This window comes from Falco cherrug, chromosome 3, assembly GCF_023634085.1.
Source record: "Falco cherrug isolate bFalChe1 chromosome 3, bFalChe1.pri, whole genome shotgun sequence".
Classification (NCBI taxonomy): Eukaryota; Metazoa; Chordata; class Aves; order Falconiformes; family Falconidae; genus Falco; species Falco cherrug.
Window position 1 is genome coordinate 105,195,126 of NC_073699.1, and position 18,583 is coordinate 105,213,708.

At 44.8% G+C, this 18,583-nt stretch overlaps 1 protein-coding gene across 7 annotated transcripts in view; it reads left to right on the plus strand.

Moving 5' to 3' along the window:
* The window catches only part of SAMD11 (sterile alpha motif domain containing 11), a 158,603-nt gene that overhangs the window by 66,414 nt on the left and 73,606 nt on the right, over positions 1-18,583 (plus strand). For all 7 annotated transcript variants that reach the window (XM_055705922.1, XM_055705924.1, XM_055705923.1 and 4 more), the window contains one exon: positions 10,848-10,898. In XM_055705922.1, coding sequence (XP_055561897.1) covers positions 10,848-10,898 — 51 coding nt within the window. The remainder of the gene's footprint in view (positions 1-10,847; positions 10,899-18,583) is intronic.

Below are 18,583 nucleotides of genomic sequence, written 5' to 3' on the forward strand. Positions count from 1 at the left end.
GGGAGTGCTGCATTGCAAGAGCAAAGACAGAGAAAACCGGGCAGCAGGTGACCAGCCTTTGTGGACCAATACCGCCCAGGCTGCCCGAAGGAGTCACACCCAGGGCCTGAAATTAAAGTGCAGATGTCACATTATAGCTCAGAAAGAGTAGTTGGGTCCTCTTTTCTACTTGCTTATTCCTGTTTGGGGTGAGTAGGACTCTATGGGGCCTTGCACCTTGCATTTGCACTAAAGGCATCTGTACTTGCAGACTAAATTTTATTTCACCCTCTGTCCAGCATTCTGTATCTTTGTGTCTGGCGAGGCCAATGAATTGCAAGACCAAGAAGTCATCTGTGGGCCTTTTTCATAGCTCTGAAAATACACAGAGCTGTATGGGCCTGAAGTCCTGCCTTTTGCTTTCAGTTGTCCCCAAATTCTGATGTCATATGAACTGGATAGTTTAACGTTGAGGAACAAAGTTTGGCAAGGAGGTAGCAGCAGTGGTGGTGGATGTATGTTCTTCATTACAAGTGTCAAAAGAGCATAGCCATGTCTCCCTGATCCTCAGTGCCTCTGTAATCTAAAACTAGAAGTAATGGAGTTGCAGTAGGCAAAGGGTCACTCAGATACTGGGGCTTACCACAGTACTTAACGTATTTTCACCGTGTCTTTCTCAGTACCATACACATTCATCCTGGAATCATGCAGATTTAAAGGAAGAGGAGAAAGGATTGTCTTGAGTTACATTCTGGCAACTGTCACTTGGGCTGTCATGTGTAGTCTCAGTGCCCATAATACTCAGCTGCAAAATTTTGGGTTCTCTCATCCCTCTGAAGAAATATGATGTTTAGAAAACCTGTAACTACAGGAAAATAAATACCTAAAGGCACCATGTCTCAGCCTCCCATGCATATCATTGCAACTCATCTTGATTGTCATCTTCCTCTGGTGCATAAAATCACTCAGATTCTAAGACAAGCCCTATAAAAACAGAGGAGTGGAAACCGAAGGCATGTAATTGCTTTTCTTATGTTTTATGTGTTTCTTGCTCCTGAGTAGATAAGCTATTTTCCCCGCTTGCCTTCCAACAGATGCTGGTACATCAGCAACCGAGAGCTTGAAAGTAGGGAGACAAAACAGTAACCAGCTCTTCTCATAAAACACACCTGTAATTAAAGTCTGGGTTTATCATTGCAGCTGTCCAACAGCCATGTTCAAGGGTTATCGCTTGGAAATGAAAAGGTGTTTGGGGAATGCATCTTCACTGTGCATGTACACAGGAGCCACAGAGGAGAAAGATCCCTCCTAATCAGTTTTGGTAAACTGCCCTTCTTCTCCTGCCCCTTTTAATTATGCTTCTAATTCTGCAAAATTACAGTGCTAGATTGTCTCATTAGGAGGGAGAACAACATGATAACTGTGTAATTGATATGCTGGGCCCCCCAAATATAAAGTGCTCTTATCTTGAATCTTTAATTACTGTAATTACTTTGCCTTGTTTATTAGGAAATGAACAAAAAATACTTAATAGTTGTTAGCCAGTGGTCCCCTAGCTTACCATTTCTGTGCTCTCAGTACTTTTCAATCAGTTTGCCTGAAGGTCTCTTGTTTCAGCTTTGTCTTGATTCCTTTGAGGAGAGCCACAGTTCTTACCAGGTAGGTTAGGCTCTCGTTGTTTTTGTGCAGTTCTTTTCATTTTCCTGGGAGCTCTGATACATTCTGTGGGGGAAAAGCTAAAAGGGCAAAGCTGGAGCAAACAGGCCAGGCAGCACTCTTGGCGAGTGCAGTGATAGCAGAAAAACAGGGCACGTAATTCAGTGCTTGATGTCCGCGCAGGGAACATCGACTGCTCAAATCCCCCAGCATTTCCAAGCAGTTTGGCCCTTACAAACGGGTCCCGCACCCTCCTGTCCCAAGGCGGGGGAGGACTGGCTGTTTCCACCCGCCAAAGAGCAATGAATGGAAAGTGACCTGACCCCACTCCAGCACAGCCTGGCTGGGGGAGCAGGCTCTGGCTCTCTTCCCAGTGCCATTAGCGGCCCGGGGACTGGGGTGGAAGGTGTGATGGGGCTGGCTCCAGAGAGAGCAGCAGCAGCGGCATACAGGCTAGACAGCTCGCAGACATGACAGCTGGGGCCTGGCAGAGACAGTGCCCCATCTGCTTTCTGTTTTTAATTCACCTGTTGTATCCTCCCCAGTTGGTGATGGATTGGGCTGAGGTTTTATTGTCTCCCACTGAGAGGAAGAAATAGGTTAAACTGTGATAGTAGGAAAACAAGGTCAAGGCCTGAGCAAACCAGTGTTTTCCTCTGGTACCCCTGGATGGCCCTCGTGCACATCTGCATGCATTTACCATTATAAACAGTTGGATTGTGGCCTTGAACATGATTGCCTTTTCTTTTTATTTCCAATTTCCTTTGAATTGACTGTTTCTCTCCAACGTTGGCAGAAGGCGTTCTGCTGCTTTGAGGTCTGGGCATTGGTGAAGAGAAGACTCTAGGGATTAGAGTAGGAGTTGGAAGCTTAGTTTCTTAGCTAGTCCTTCATCCTAGCCTTTGGCAGTGATTTTCTCTGTGATCTTAGGCAATTGCCCATGGTGATGGCCTTCCGAGGAGGTCTGAGGCAGAGAAAACCTGCCTTACGATGTTCTTGCAGTCCTAGAAAGGAGCTGAGACCTGTAATGACCACAGAAGTTTCAGCGCATGCCAACTTTTTTCATGACCAAGTCCTTGCAAAGACTTTGCTGTCTTGCCTATATGTAATTAAGTTAAGGGAGCCAAGCCTGACACTGAAGTGAGCTTGGCTCATCTGCTTTGAAATCCAGGTGACCCAAGCTTAAAGGTGAATGTTTTCATCTTGTACTGAGACCCCTTGAGTCCTCTTTAGCCTGCTTTGCAGGGTGTGCTAAGTAGCCTTTGTGTTATGCCTCCTGTCTGGAAGACACAGGGCTTAAAATCTTGTCTCATATAACCAGAGGCATCTGCTGAGCTTGATACCATAGCCTGATACCCAGACTGTAAGCACTCAGCTCTGAAGATTATTGGGACAGCACTGCAGAGGAAAATCCTTTTTCTTTCAATCAGATTTCAGGTTCCTGAAAATCTTGCTCTTTTACAGCATTGCCTACATACAACAATTGCATTGCCTTAATTACTGTGGTTTGGTTAAATTGTGCTGACTCCTGGTGAGAACGGTTGTCTGGCTATGAAAATAGCTTTTCCTATTTGGGGAAAAGAATTAGTATAGGGCATTTTTATACCGATACACTTGTGTCACCTGTATGGTTATTTTAGTTGTAACAATACTGGCATAGCTGAACTGGTACAGGAACTGTGTACAGCAGACTCCAGTTAGAAACTTTGGCTTCATGAAGGCTTTTTCCTTTCTCACTCCCCAGAAAGCTAAACTAAAAGTTATGCCAGCAAGCTTTCTTGTTACTGCTCTCTGGTTTATCCTAAACAGAAAATAAGCAAATGCAGATGTTTGAGACTACGAATTACATTGCTCTGCAATAGTTTGGGGAGCATTAACTTCTTTACACTCACTGGGAGATTCTAGCCAACACTGATGAATGCATTACCTCAGGAACAGTCGGTGTGCTTTTTCACACTGAGGTTCAAACTGCCTTTGAGGATCACCATTATGTTATTCCAAGAATCTCCAAACAGAGGAAAGCCAGTGTAGCCAGAGAGTAAGGTTCAGCTTTAACAGTAAGAGCCTCACATGCTGTTGGATTTAAACCCAGCATTGTCTTGTGGGTGCATGAATTTAATTTCAATTTTAAAGAACGGCTGTTTTCATTAGTATGGGAGGGGAGAGAAAGAGAAGAGGGGAAACGTAATGATAGCATCTGAGATTTAACAGGGTAGGTTGGGACCTGTTCACACAGAGCTTTGTCTTAGGTTGGGAACTGTTCACATGGAGCTTTGTCTAAGTCCCCAGCAAAATATGATGGCATGGCTAATAATGAAGCAGTAATACTTGAGCACCTGTTTAAAATCGTAAAGAGTTTTTGACCTGACCTGTCTCTGAAGTAACCTTTATGAGTATCAGTAAACACACACACTGGACTGAGAAGTAGGCAAGATAGGTGCAAATGGACGTGTACGGAGAAAATGAATTTAGAATTCTTTTGTTAAAGAAAAAGAGGATTGGGAGCAAAAGTAGGAGCTGATTGTACAATGAGAACACACAACGGGCTGGGTTCCTTTCAAATACTGCTCTGAAATAAAATCCATTTTAAAATGACAGAACATTGTTATTTTGAAATAACAAGAGTTGTCCTGTAACAGGGCATCTGTGCAACGAGAAGCAGATTTCTGGAGAATCTCATACTGCCCTTAAGTCCTTTCTCCTTTTTCTCTGTCACCCCCCACCACACCTCCAAAGCTTTTCTGGCTGCGTCAGCAGGATGACCACGGTGTCTAGCACCTGGCATGGGATTAGTGTTACTTCAAACCAGAGGACAGCATTTGAAATGAAGGTGCTTACACAAGGAATGGTGGAACAGTGTCGCCTTGCACCTATTCACACATGAGTGTGGAGAGGCCAGACGGAGGCAAGTTGCTCTCCCCTGTTCCTCAGCATTCCTCACCTCACAGACCAGCTTTACGGCATTCTCCTCACTCAGCATCCATTTTCTAATAGTGAAATTACTGACCTCCACTAAGCCTTAATGGCTAGTGGCTGTCAGCCTTTCCACTGCCTGCCTCTCTTAAGTGGAAAGCTATTTCTTATATCCCATAAGGCTGCTGCTCTTTGACTCCCTAATTGATTGAAGATCAAACCCGAGCACCCCCCCATGATATCTGTCACATGCACCTGCTTATAATACAGAGCCATGAGGTCCCAGTGCCTTCCCAGCTGATGTGCAATGTGCACAGTGTTCCCTGTGCCTTCCTTCTCTTGCTTGGCCTCTTCCTGAAATGCTCCCAGACAGTCCACCCTGGTGCTGCCCTGGGACAAGAGCCGTATGACATCCCTGCTCCTGGTGGAGCTCAGTTTCAAGGCAGGATATGCCAAACAACACTGCTTTTCACCTGCTGCCGAAGCCAGAGCATGTCTGGGGTCTGAGTTAAGCTGACAAGGCTCTTCCAGGCAGCAGACAACTGAGGAGAGACCAGACACATGACTCTGCAGGGCTCTGGGCTCCAGCCGTGAATCAGGCTCTCAGATTAGATTCGACAGCCCTTCAATTGCCATGACTCAAGAGAAGGAGGGAGGCAGGGCCCCTCTTGTGGCTGGTGGCATATTTTGCTGCTTTATGATACTTTTCTTTCACAGCTTTCACTGATTATTTTCTGTCAGTCCCTTCTTCCTTCCTCTGCAACCCTTTATTCTTTCTCCTTTCTCTTTCCTTGCCCCTTCCCTCTTTTTCTCTGAACCATGCACCACAATAACAGTCACCATATTCAATAAATATATTAATGATCACTCTGGGAAGCAGAGGCTGGACTTGGTCCAGAGTGCCAGGAAGCAGTCATTGACCTAATGAGAACATATATTTAAGGGGGGGCAGAGAGAGAGAAAATGTCTACTTACTTCTCAGGGATGCTCTAAGACAAAATGTAACGAACAGCAAGAAACCCTTCTTGCCTAGGAAGGAGATATGAGAAGGAAAGGTGAAGTGTGACAATGAAAGCAAATAAAATCTTGACCCGCAAGGGGTCTTGGCTGCTCTCTGTACCTCCTTGTATATGACCCTTGCAACATCAGTTCCATGGTGGAGAATAACACCGGTGCCCCAAGTCCAAGTCTCGGTCTGGCTGCAATTTTAAGGTCATTCTACCAGCCATCAGGTATGAGGATTCCTGGAGGACCCTAGCCCTGTTCATTGCTTGCACAAGCTTCCTCATGTTGGCTGCCTGAAAACAGCGTGATGTGGATATAGGGAGACTGGAAGCTGATGCAGTGATATATGCGAAGAGTAGGGAGGAGTGAGGAGCTAGCTCTGACCATCCAGCTGAGCAGGCTGCATAATTCCACCTGCAAATAGACCTTCCCAAGCTGCTTACCTGCAGCACTGTGATTTGCATTGCGTGGTCCTCCCTGTGTGCCTGAGTGCTCGGCTTTTCCATGCAAGGTGGTGGTACCCAAGGCCTGACCCACTGAATTCCCAATGACTGTGGTGGCCCGTGCCAGTTGAGCAGAAGTCCTTAATTCACCTTTTTGCCAACACTGTCCTTTCACTGCAGTCTTCTAAATCAGAGGCTGTGGAGAAACCTTGTCAGTATTTTTCTCTTCTCTGTGGCCTTGCCTGTGCTCAAAAAGCAGAAAGGTACAGACAAAGGAAGTGTTTGTCTTATAATTAAATAGGAGTAGAAAGGGACAGTTGTGGGTAAGAGATGGGGCTGTGATGGGTTCTCCTTGTGGCAGTCGTGACCTGTTCCTATAGCTGGATGCTGCCCGGTGTTCTCTACAACTTACATGGCCTATGTATTGGTTACGCAGCATGCACTTGGGACAGTGGGGCTGGAGAGGAATAAAGCTGGGTTAATTATCATTGAAATATATATATAAAATACACAGCTGTGGGCTGGCTTCAGGGGCGGGGACGGGGGTGGTTGGCTGATGTAGATCAGGTGCAGCTGTGGCTGGTTCTGGTAAGGGGTTGGGCAGCTAATGAAGAGGGAGCAGCCAAGGAAGAGAGAGTGGAAGAAGCATGAGAAGACAGAGCGCACCCTGGAAGAGGAGAGACTAGGAGAAGGCAGCAGAGGGACTGGCATGAAGAGTATGTTGGTATGTGATGGTAAAAGACCTTGTTGCAGCTGGCTAGTTTGGAGAGTGCTGCAGCACAGGGCGAGCCAAAGGGAGCAGCAGAAAGCAGGTCGGCCACAGCACAGAAGCTCAGCTGCAGAATGAGGTTGCTACTGCCCCTGGAGTGATAAGATGTTAGGGGGATGGCCTGACTCACCCTGTTGGCCTCTTCCAGGTTGTCACTGTGGTGCTGAAAGCTTGCAGGAACTGCTAGGGTAAAAAAAGAAATTACAGGGAAGGAAAAAAACCAACATAAAAATTAAAAACTGTCCCAGCTGCTCTCTATTATTTTGCCAGCTCTGTCACTTTCTTTTCTGTGCTGGATTCTCATTCCAGTACAGGCTCCAGAGATACCTTCAACAGCCTCAAGTCCTTCCTGTTAAAGTTTGTTTCACATACATGTATAAGCAATTTCAGTCTTTGCACAGACCAAACCCTGACATTCTTGTCCCTGCTTGCTGAAGTGCCTGATGCAGTAGTTTGTTACTCCCCCAGCTTGCGTACCCCTCAGCCCACGCTCCCTGCTTACGGAGCTGTGCAGGGAGCCCATCTTCCATTCCTGTGGGGCCCACCTGGCCATTTTTATTAAACACTTGCTAACTGATCACACTGTGTCTGAGACCTTGGGTAGGTGAGGAGGTGGGAGAGGCAGTAGCAGCAGTAGCACCCTTGCTTGCCTGGCTATGGTTTTTATTCCCCCCCCCTTCTGTTTCTGTTATTAATTTGTTAGGGACTGGCTCCTACTCACCACTTTTTATACAACCCAAGGACAGGCTTGTGTAGCTGATAGTTTGCAAATTTTTAGTAATTTGATTTCAATTGGATGAATAACCCTTTAAAGCAAGATGTACATTAGCCTCAGAAATCTAATTGGTGATAACGGCACAGAGATGTGGAATGAGTGCTTGGTTCTGCTCCCTATCGCTCTCCCCTCCCACCCAAAAAAAGATAATTAGAATTTAATTTCATTCTCACCTATTCATTTGTCTAAATATGAGTGTTTAATTATCCATCTCAGCAGATAGCTATGTGTGCCTCTATGTGGATCTGAGCTATTCCTTTGGTATGAGGTTTTCCCTCCCCCCTACTTACAACTCTGATGCAGTGTTCTTACACTTTGAAGTTTAGCTGTGCTAAGTCTCATTATGAGACTTGCCTTTGCCCAATGCTCAGGAGCACTACCTGCAGTCTGCCCATGTCAGTAGCTACAACAGACCACAAGAAGTTAAAACGTATGGAAGGCTGAGAGTTTAACTTGGAGACTAAACCCCAAGAGAGAGCCAGGAGCCCGGGCAAGCTCCTGCTCTGCTGCCAGCTCCCTTGGCTGCGTGAGCAAATCATCTCACCCTCTGTCCTTGTGCCCCCTTGGGCAGTGCCAAAGCTGGGAGGAGCCCGCCTGCTTCTTTGGCATTTGGGTGGGATGTGGACCCTCCTGTTACGGTACAGGTTGTGCAGTCTCAGGATCTGAGCCAGAGAGCTGGAAGTGATGGCACTGTGGATGGGAGCTTCTGAATGAGGTGTGTCAGCTGCACAAGTAAAAGGAGCGTTGCAGCCCTGCTTTGAAAGTCCAGTGTGAATAATGCTTTTTACCTGCCTGGGTAGTGTTGTAACATGTTATAATGACATATAACATTGTGAGCTCCAGAGCAGAGCATCTGTGGAAATGAGAGGCAGGTAGGTAGCTGAGTGTTAGGGTGAGGCAGGATGGCTGGTGGTGTGGCAGAGCGGGATGCTGTGCTGCTGTGGGTCTGTGTGTGCCAGCTGCACAGGCTCCGTGAGCCCTGCCGAGCGCACACAGCGGTGTAACGGGAGCACGTACGTGCTGCAGAGTGGGCTGTGGCCCCCTGTTAGGCTCTGAACACTGCCTGGGGGAAGTGCATGTTGCTTTCAGAGGCCCACGGGGCAGCTTACCTTAAACATAGGTTTTCAGAATTGATTTTTTTTTTATTGGGAATGGGATCATGGAGTTTTAATCAGACAAACATGGTGCTGAATCTACATACAGCTCAGGGCCAAACCCTTTCAGTTTTTTTGAGGGCACTGAAGAATGTTTTATGGACAGAGAAGTAGGGGAGGCACAGGGTTCCGTTCCAGAGCTGCAGTTTGTTTTCCAGCTGGTCCCACAGTGTTCATTGCTGTCCGGCACCTGGAGCTCTCCCCACTTCCACTCTGCAGCTGCCAGGATCTGATCTGCACAGCACAAGGTGCAGAGCTGGAGTTAAAGGGGGTTTGTAAATGTTTTGTGTATGGAGGAAATCTTGTACTCTAGGAAGCAGCTAGGCTTAACCACCCCGCACTCCCTTGTGAGCAGGCCAGACCCTTCTGGGCAGTAAGGGCTTTGGCTGCCTTAAATTTGCTTTGAACTTTGCATTCAGGTCAGCTTACCTGGAGAGCCCAAACGTGTCCCAGAGTTTGACCAAACTACAGTTCATGGGAATATTACTCAATGCCCCAGTTTGGCCTGTCTTTAGCAGAAAGTTTTCAAATGTCTGAATTTTAACTTAGAAGAACAACTGTTACTGATGTAAGCTCAGTAGCTGGGAAGTACCTATCCCGTCTCTGTTTGCAAATAAAATGTGGGGAAGCTGGGAAGCTGGGACAGGTTTTCTAAACTGCTACATATGAGGAAGAAGAAGAATAGGAAAAATGAGGTACATGTGGAACTACTAAGTACAGTTCTGAGCATAGCTTTATCAGTGGAAGTTAATATCTACTAAAATCTAACAATCCCCTAAAAGAACTACTGAGAGTGCAACCAGGCTGCTTTTCTGAGCCAGACTTGCAGGAAGAGTGCAAAACGCGTGCTATCACATTAGTAAAACTTGCAGCAGCAGCATGTCTTGGATGTGAAATTATTTCCGTGCTAAGATTTGTTTTCAGTTGATTTCTGAACTAGGCTGAAGCAGGGGCAGCCATTCAGGAAGGCACTTAAACAGACACTCAAACCTGAGTTAAGCCCCATTGACTTCGCTCGTCATGCTTAAGTGTTTTCAGGCCCAATTCAAAGCACATTGAGATTGGAAGAAGGGCTCGCTCTTAATTCAGCAGGTTTTAGATTAGGCTTTTTCTGCAGTCAGGTGGTCTTCAGCTACACACTATTGCTTTTTCTAGTTGAGGACAGAGGCAGGAGTGCTGTAGGGATACACAAAATGCACAAAAATGCATTTGGCCTCTGATACTTGTGATGTTTGCAGCCACTTATGTTTAATGCTGTTGGGAATGTACATCTGCAGGAGCTGATGTATACACACAGCTAAGGAACGAGCATGTTCACTGGCAGGTGCTGAGAGATGTAGGAGTGCATTTGTGCAAGGATACGGGCTTGCTTGCCAGTTTGGTCTCAAATGGCTGGGTTTCTCATCAATCACACTGACATGGAGAAACAGTGGTGGTCACAGACCTCCTTTGGGTAGTGGGGGAGATCAGTGTTCCCTGGTATCAAGTGGAGACACCAGACCACAGAAGGTCAAGCATTGCCTTAGCCGTCTGGATTGGTGTAGATGCTGTCTCATAGCAAGGGGGGGAAAAAACCCCCAACAAAACCCTAATGCCCTTGGTTGCTCTGTCTTAATTTAGGATATTGTTCATCTAGAATCTGCTATTCCTGCTTGTCAGTGGGCAGAGTGACAGCATATGTGACGTTAATTTCCGAGGTGGGAAATGGCTAATTATTTACAGCTGTGGCAGGTGTGGAGGAGGGAATACAGTACAGACATATTTGGGTTTTCTTCATAAAATGTCACTGCTTAGTTCTTTCTGCTTCCTCTGAACATGTCCTGTTAGTTGGGGCAACATCCTGCAGTCCCTACACTCATTAGGGAGACTGCATGCAGCAAGGAGAGGTTCTCTCACTGCTGTCCAGCTCACCTGCAGGTCTCACTTCCAGCAGCGAGTCCTGCTGTGGACGCTCAGGACTGCGACATGCGTGCAGTGTGGCCCATCCCAGCATCCCACACTGGGCTCAGGAGGTGGCAGGAGTTGTGGTTGAGAGCTAGGAAGAGGGAGTTTGAGGACTGTGGGGGGGTTGTCATGATGGAGCAGATCTTTTAAGTGGCAAGAGATGCAGTGTTCAGCATGTGCCATTGACCTCTCTGTTTGTTTGTTAACAGGATACACACCCATTGGGATTTAAACATCTCCTTCCGAGAGACCTCTTGCAGGTACCATTTTGGGGCACCTTCTTTGTATGGTAGGCTAAGAGTTTACGGTATGTTACTGGCATATGGATGCTGTTAGATGTGAATGAACATTTCTGTTAGTGCTGTGGCTTTTTTCTTCCTCCTTTGTTCTTCTTTCTCTCCTTCTTTTCTTTTCTTTTTATTTTGGGGAAAGTTATGAGGGGAGGGGAGGAGTCTCTGTTATGGTGGAAGAGAGACTTGAGTCGACATGTAAAGAAAGCCTGTTGTTGGTTTTGATATGTTTACTCTGGTCCCTTCTTGGAAGAATGCAGGGTTGGGGTGGCCCAGATCTGTTTCCTGACATGACAGACATGGGAGTATGCATCTCATTTGCAAAAGTGTTCCTTTGCTCAAAAGGCTCATTAAAGGCCAAACTGACCTATGCTCCTGAGCTGCTCAGGAGTTGCAGTGTTATGCTTAGCCAGCTTAAAGCAGTGCTACCTTAAAAGGTGGGCCTGTGACTGTAAATGACAAGAAATCACTGGATGACAGATGCTTTATATAATACGATTCCACTGAGACACCCTGGTCCTGCAAAAACTTATGCATGTAGGTGCTGAAGTATGAAGTCTTGGAGCCAATAGGACTCTGCATTTCGCAATGTGAAGCATGAATGGGTTGAACTACAGCTGCAAACATGCAGTGCAAGAGTATTCACAAGTCAGCTCAGGAAAAAGTTGACATTCAGAAAATTACACGTGTTTTACAAAGAATAAATTAAAGGAATGACATAGAAGTCTGAATTGTGAGAAGGATTGCAAAACCTTTCTGGTATATTGGTTTTGGAGTCTGGTTTCCTGCAGTAACAGATAACCTAAGAAGGTGGAAATTCATAAACTGAAGGTACCCAGTTACAAACATGAATAGTCCTTTGTGACCTCTGGGTCAGTTGGTATCCTGAACATAGTGTGTTTTCTGTATGTGTTGCTAGTAGTCATAAACTTACCTAATCCTTTAAAAATAGAACTGCAGAAATTTGCCTCTGTACTAGAAAAACTGGAATTTTGAAATTTCTCTTTTATACTGAATTGCCACATCAGAGTGAAATAGTAGAGCCTGGCAGGTACTGCTTGTTTTCTAGAACAAGAAAAATTGATCTGTGCAGCTGTGAAACTTTTTGGGGAATATAGAAGGAACTAGATAGGGTGCAGAACAGTTCAGAATCTGGTTCTGCAGGTGCTTCATACATAAATGCGTACTATAGGAATCAGGATCTGGCCCATTGGATCTGCTTGCAAATAGCAGCCCACTAATAACTTTTGTTTTGCTAGGTAGTTTCTGATGCTTTATGTAAACTTCCTGTTCAGTTAAATATTTATAAATGGTAGGAAAACATTACTGTTGCTATTATTGCTACTACAACTGCTGCTGCTGCTACTATACTTGTGGAAGTGTCCACTGCACACTAGGTACTTCACGAACGTTTCAAGAAATTATTCATACTCCAGAGACATCAGATTGTCTGGACAAGGGAGTGCAAATAAGTTTAGCTGATGACTTTTATGACAAGGCTTAACATGTGTAAGACTCGGTGCAGCAAATACAGTGTTTGCTCAAGAGAACATTGTTTAAGAGCTTTAGGGAGACATACCTATCAGTGCTGCGGCTGATGTGGACATTTCTGTTGTATCTGCAAGACTGATGCATCACTGACAGAATCAGGGAGTATTAGAAATTACTTCCATCACCATCACATGCCCTTCAAATGCAGTGCTAACAAGTTCTGCCCCTGTTCTGTGTGCTCCCAAAAACCCCTGTGGCACAAGAGTGAAAGTGGGCAGCAGAGAAGTGAAGGACAGATGTGCTCTGGCATTTTAACCCATTCACACATACCCACTTTGCCAATAATTAGGACTGTTCTGTTGGCAACATTGGTGTGTGAAGGTTATAGCCTAAACTTTGCACCTGGAGGGACACGTCCATCTGTATTTAATTGAGTACTAGAGTATGAGTTAAGTCTTGGTGTTGCCATGAGGCTCAACGGAGGCAGTGGGGAGTGAAGGGTGGCAAATCAGTACTGATTCATACTCCATTAGGGAACAAGTGAGGGCAGAGGTATTCACTGGTGTTTAAGTAAGCGCAGACTTTGGCCCTGACACGTAAAACCCAGTAAGTCCTAAAATTTACAGTGTTAAGAATACATAAACCCCACCCTGTCTGTAAGCATCTAGAAGCCAGTCGAGAAGGCATATCTCACACAGCACTCTGTAAAAAACAGCTGAAGTTTTTTGTATGGCAGCCTTTAGAATAAAGTCCCTGGTTTGTTGCTGTAAGCTTTTGGGACTCTAAAACACAAAAGAATGGATTCCTTCCAGGCAGACCCTTCCATGATTTCAGCCTAGAGCAGGGTTTTATGACTAAGTTATAAACTCCTAAAAGGCCGAGGTTTGTAATGGAAGTGCTGACACAAGCCTTAATTAATAGCCACGTGAACAACGATTCTGCACAATAGCAAGTTAAGGGTGCAAACACCTTTAGAATTCCTGTTTTAAAAAAAAAAAATCTGAACTTGCAATGCATAGAATAAAATAATGGTCTGATTTTTTATTTCAGCAAGTACAGTTCTTGGGCTTCCTTGGCTTAAGTGTTTGTTCCCTTCAGTTTAGCTCTGTCCTGGCAGAAACATTGGTAGTTCCTCCTGGGAACAGAAGTTTTGCTTTTGGAGATTAAACAGTTAGTCCCAAATACAAAAAAATTGTGCCCATCCCGCTAGTTCAGAAGAGAACAATGTGTTACACTGTGTGGGAAAGAAAGAAATTTGTGTGCTTGTATGTCAGTACAGAAAAAGGTTGTATGTTTAAGCAACCTAAATTGCCACACCATTCTGTAAGACATCTGGCATATCTAAAATACATCATGGGATGGCAAAAAGGTTTAACTGACCTTTGTTGTCAGTGACCTGCAAATTCAGCCCATGGCAGTTAACACAGGTCATCCCAAACCAGTGCCAGGAAATCATTATGATGCACTACACCTGCATGCATACACAGTCACCATGCTACTTTAAATCAAGCAGGTCTGAGAACTGCCATCTTAATTTACCTGCCTCTTTGTCATAAGTTTGTCTTTGATCTTCCTTTCCAAGTTGTCAGAGGATACCTGGATTCATTGGCTTGAGCCACCTTAGAATTTCTGCCTGCATTGCCCTGGATAAAAAGGCATTTAACCTGGTACAAATCATTCTATATGCAAAGAACCAACAGCTCAAGATAGGGGAATTGCCCTGAAAGGGGAGATTAGGATCTCTCCTTCTCATGCCAGGTGCTTTGCTCCCTTCCCTTTTAACCTTTGAAGTTCATGCAGGTTTGAGATTTTGTTTACAACTAGTCTTCCTTTAAAATTTCCTTTTTAAGGTAGAATTCCCTTGTATGAACATACTGTTCCTGGAATAATTTGCTGGAATGTGTTAAAGTTGTTATTTTGAAATAGTGAACACAAGGTTAAAGCCTGGTCTCCACCACAAGATGCCTGCTCTCTGCTCCCATAGATTTAAGCCTGAGTCACAGTTGCTCAGCACCACAGGCAGGATTACCTTTCTGAGGTTGAGGTATCTCATGAAAATAAATTGTGGAATAGAAAGGAGTTCCAGGGAGGAAAAGGATCTTTCTTCTGTTTGTTGCCACTTGATGTATTGAGGGAACTTCGGGGAGGTGAGTGACAAATAGATAAGAGGTGGTGCATGTTAATGCCATGCAGTGATGCAGCTGGGTATGGAATAAACATCTTGCCCACCTGAGAATTTCAAGAGGCTGTCAGTGCAATTAAACCATTTCTGTTTCCAGAGTTGTTTACTGCTGCCCTTGTTAAAGATGGCCTGACTGGTAGGAAAGAAGGTGGTATGTGATTTGGTTAAAGCTGGGTACAAAGACAAGGAGCATAGCGGAGAATTGATCTGGGCATCTTGACGTCCAGGTACATGCTTTAGCTTTTGGTTCCACGGTAAGCAAGCTGAAGACTATCCAAGGTAGCATTTCTGTCTTCAAAGTCCTGTGCTGGTGCAGGCATAAAACAGTGACAAAGGACAGAGGCAGGAGCATGCAAGAGAGTCTCTTTACTGCCATAAGAAAAAAATCCACTTGAGGGGACACTCCAAGCTTATTGGGCCTCCCAGGGGGCAATTTTATCTAGGTGCATGTCACATGAAGGCTGCATAAGGACATGTAAAGAAACAAAAGCATCATTTGCCCAGAGTAAATAAAATGCATTTAACAACCACAATTTAAACAAAGATTACAGTGGTGTGTAACCAGCCTTTCTGAATGGGCATGAACCATATTAGAATGTATTTTAAGCAGACAGACTTTGGCCAAGAGCCTGTGTATGTATCTGTTGAAATCTGACTCTTAACATACTTAGTGGGCCTTTCCACATTGATTTAACCCTGGTATAAACCCTTGCTCAGCCAGAACCAAGTTTAAACTGCAGTGCTTTTACTGGATTGTTACATGAATGTGTTTGGTCTACGTGGTACAGCGGCACGCTTTTTAGAAAACTGTATTTAAGGAGGAATGAAACAGGTTAGTCAAGAAGAGGGCATTAAACAAATGAGGCCAAGTGGAAGAAGCAGATGAAAAATACATGGGAAATGGGACAGGAGAAGCAAACTAAAGGGAAATTCACTGATTTAGCGCATTCCTTTGGAAAGACGCACAGGGAGAGAAAAGGAAAGCAGGAGAGGAGTATTGAAAAGTAGATGGTTTTGAACATGTCAAGGCTGATCCTGACTCAGCACAAAGTATTGCTGTGTGGTACAGGTAAGGTTATCAAGTGCCAGAGCATCCTGCTGCTCTGCCCTGTAAGGATTGATATAGGATGGCTTCTGGGTTGTCTATTTATTTATTTATTTATTTATTTATTTATCCTAGTAAGCTTTTGCCTTTTAATCTAGGAGACCTGAAGTAGGTACTAAAAGGTCACACGAAGTTTTTAGCAGCTGGAAGCTGGATGCGATCCCTTAATGCCCTGCAGTCTTTAGCATCTGCTGCTAAAAGAGCTGGTATTTGTCAGATAAGCGCCTCTTAACTTACAGCAGAAAAATCAGACCGTGGCAGAGGGACAAGAGTGCCTTCAAAAGGGGGCCTGCCTTTGCCCTTCTGTCAGGCACTGATTCCTGCCTCGACACCAATGCACAGCAGGGCTGAAGCAGCAGCGCCAGTTGAAAAAGCTGATAGTGAGCTAAACTAAACAGAAGGAGTCAGAATTTGCCCATCTGACTTAAGTCAGGGCAGAGAAGACTGATGAGATACTGTATATAGACCTGCAGAGCTGTTTCCATAACTCATGATGACTTTGGAGGACAACTGTGAAGCTGACTCTTGACTGTATAGTACAGAAAGCTTAAAAAAGATCCCAGTGAAATACAGCAGAATGCATTAACTGTGACTCCTGGACTGGTATGAGGAGGACACTTACTTCACATGAGGCTGAATACAGTCCTTCCAGATTATTTCTGCTGTGGCTTTGGGACATACATAGACTGCTTAAGGAAATGTTTTAATCCTCATCTTGGCGGCATATACAAAGAGCTCTCACCTTTGTAACTGTTAAACCAGTGAACCAGGACATGCTTCCTGAAGGCAAAGCCAATAAATAGAAGAAAGCTCTTGGCTAACGCCACTGTTGTTGGCAGTCAAGGCATGGCTATGTGGAGACAATATGTTAAAGGAAAAGACTTTCCAGATGGGTGAACTCAGTTTGTTCATCAAACAGTGACATACCTGTTTGATTATGGACAATAGTTGCCCAGCTAGTAAATGGATGTATTCTTTTGTTTAACTGGGAGAAGAGAAGTAAAGTAAATACACAGCAAATCCACACAGTTGATAGACATTAACAAGAACGTTCTGTGTCTGAATGAAGAGCATTTGGGAATGTTCAGCTAGGGAGCTAAGCCTCCAGTTCCGTAGAAAAAACCCTGTAAGCAACCTTTGGTTTGCTTGCGTTTCATCAGCCACGAAGCATCCATATGAAGTTCGAAAGCATAGATGCTGAGATAAACCAGGAGGAGCTGCGAGGTTCCGTCAGCTGCTTTTTGGGGGACTTCGGGTGGCAACAGGACAGACCTGGCTCTATGCTGTAGAGTATAATATTTCCTTTTATTTGTGGATCTAAACACACCCCCACACACAAAAGACTGCTACTGGCAGGAAGCAAAGTCAGTCATTCTTGATACCACCTTGCTGGAAGGCACTGATGAAATTTAGCCATAGACATTGTGTGTATTCCTGGACTCCACAGAAGCTGCTGGCAGGATGTTCCCCATGGCCCACGTGAGTGTGTTAGGCTGGGGATTTGCAAGGACGCATGCAGAGCAGAGTTACAGGTAGCTTTTGCTTCTCCCTTTCCTGTAGGGATAAAGGCAAACAAGGCCTTATCTATGCCTTATTGATGTAGATTCTGGAGCAAACATAGTTGTAGAGAAGAGTGGATGAACAGGGAGGAAAAAATGAGTAACTATTGGTTTGCTGAAAAGTATCATTTGATCTGAAAAAATTATTTCATTAGCAGTACTTTTTGCTCATATATTCATTCCCAGGAAGCTTCATTTGGGGTTGGGGAAAGGAGACCATTTGTGTACTAGCAGGGATTCAGAGAAGTGATGGAGCAGAGTAGGTAGCTGATAAACTAGGTTTAGCTTTCATTTTAAATCTAGAAGAATAGAATTATATTTCAAATAAGATAGGTGAGAAAAGCTATTAGATACCTACAAGGAAAGAGGGAATGTTTATTCAAGAGTAGTGTTCTTCGTATTTATCCCCAGCGTGTTGTCATCTCTAGGGTATCTATCATGGGAGGGGGAGTGTAATGGACCTTTTGTAGGGCAGCTGAAAGGACTCTGGATAAACCGGGCATGTGAGGGCATCTTAAGACCCTGGTATATTATTGAGATATGCATAAGCTTGGTTGCAGCTTTGGGGAGGCATTCTTGATGTATTTCAGCTGCATGTAGTGATCAAAAAGAGAATCGTATCCTTCTGCTTTTAGATGGTACGTTGGATCAAAACTTGAAGGGCGTGTTTCTGGAATAGAAGGTTTTCTGACCTCCCTTTTCACACCCTACTGTGAATATGTCTGTCTTGTCCTTAATAGATTGGATATGTGAGTGATTGTTGTAGCTCATCGGTTGCCACTGTCCATTGTCTAAACTTATACCCTATCGCCCATTCAAAAATCACTCATCTGGGTATTTTAATATTTCATCAGTTCAAAGCAAGTGTCTTAATGAATTGAGAAAATGAGAAGAATCTGGGAGATTTAAAGAGACCTTCTATCCGTTAGGCGCCTAGCTGCGTGTCAGCAACACATTCTTTTTATTGGCTGAGCAAAACATTCTGTTACCGAGGCACATTGGAACGCGGCATCTAGACAAGTCCAAAACTTCATGGAACGCTCTGCATGTCAGCAGGACAAGCCCATTGGTTGTGGTGCAAATCAAATGTGCCAAAAAACCTGTCAGGAGAAAAATCAGGACCTCCAGGCTGCCTGGTGCTGCAGGCAGAGAGGAGTTGTTTGGCTTTTCCCTGCACTGCACGCATGCAGCAGGAGCAGCTGCTTAGCTCAGAGAGTGAGGCTGTGGGTGTGACTTGGATTCTGACAAGGAACAGAGTTCCAGAAGTGCTTTTTAAGGGACGAGTTTGGAGATCCAGTGTGGGAGACCTTGGAACTTG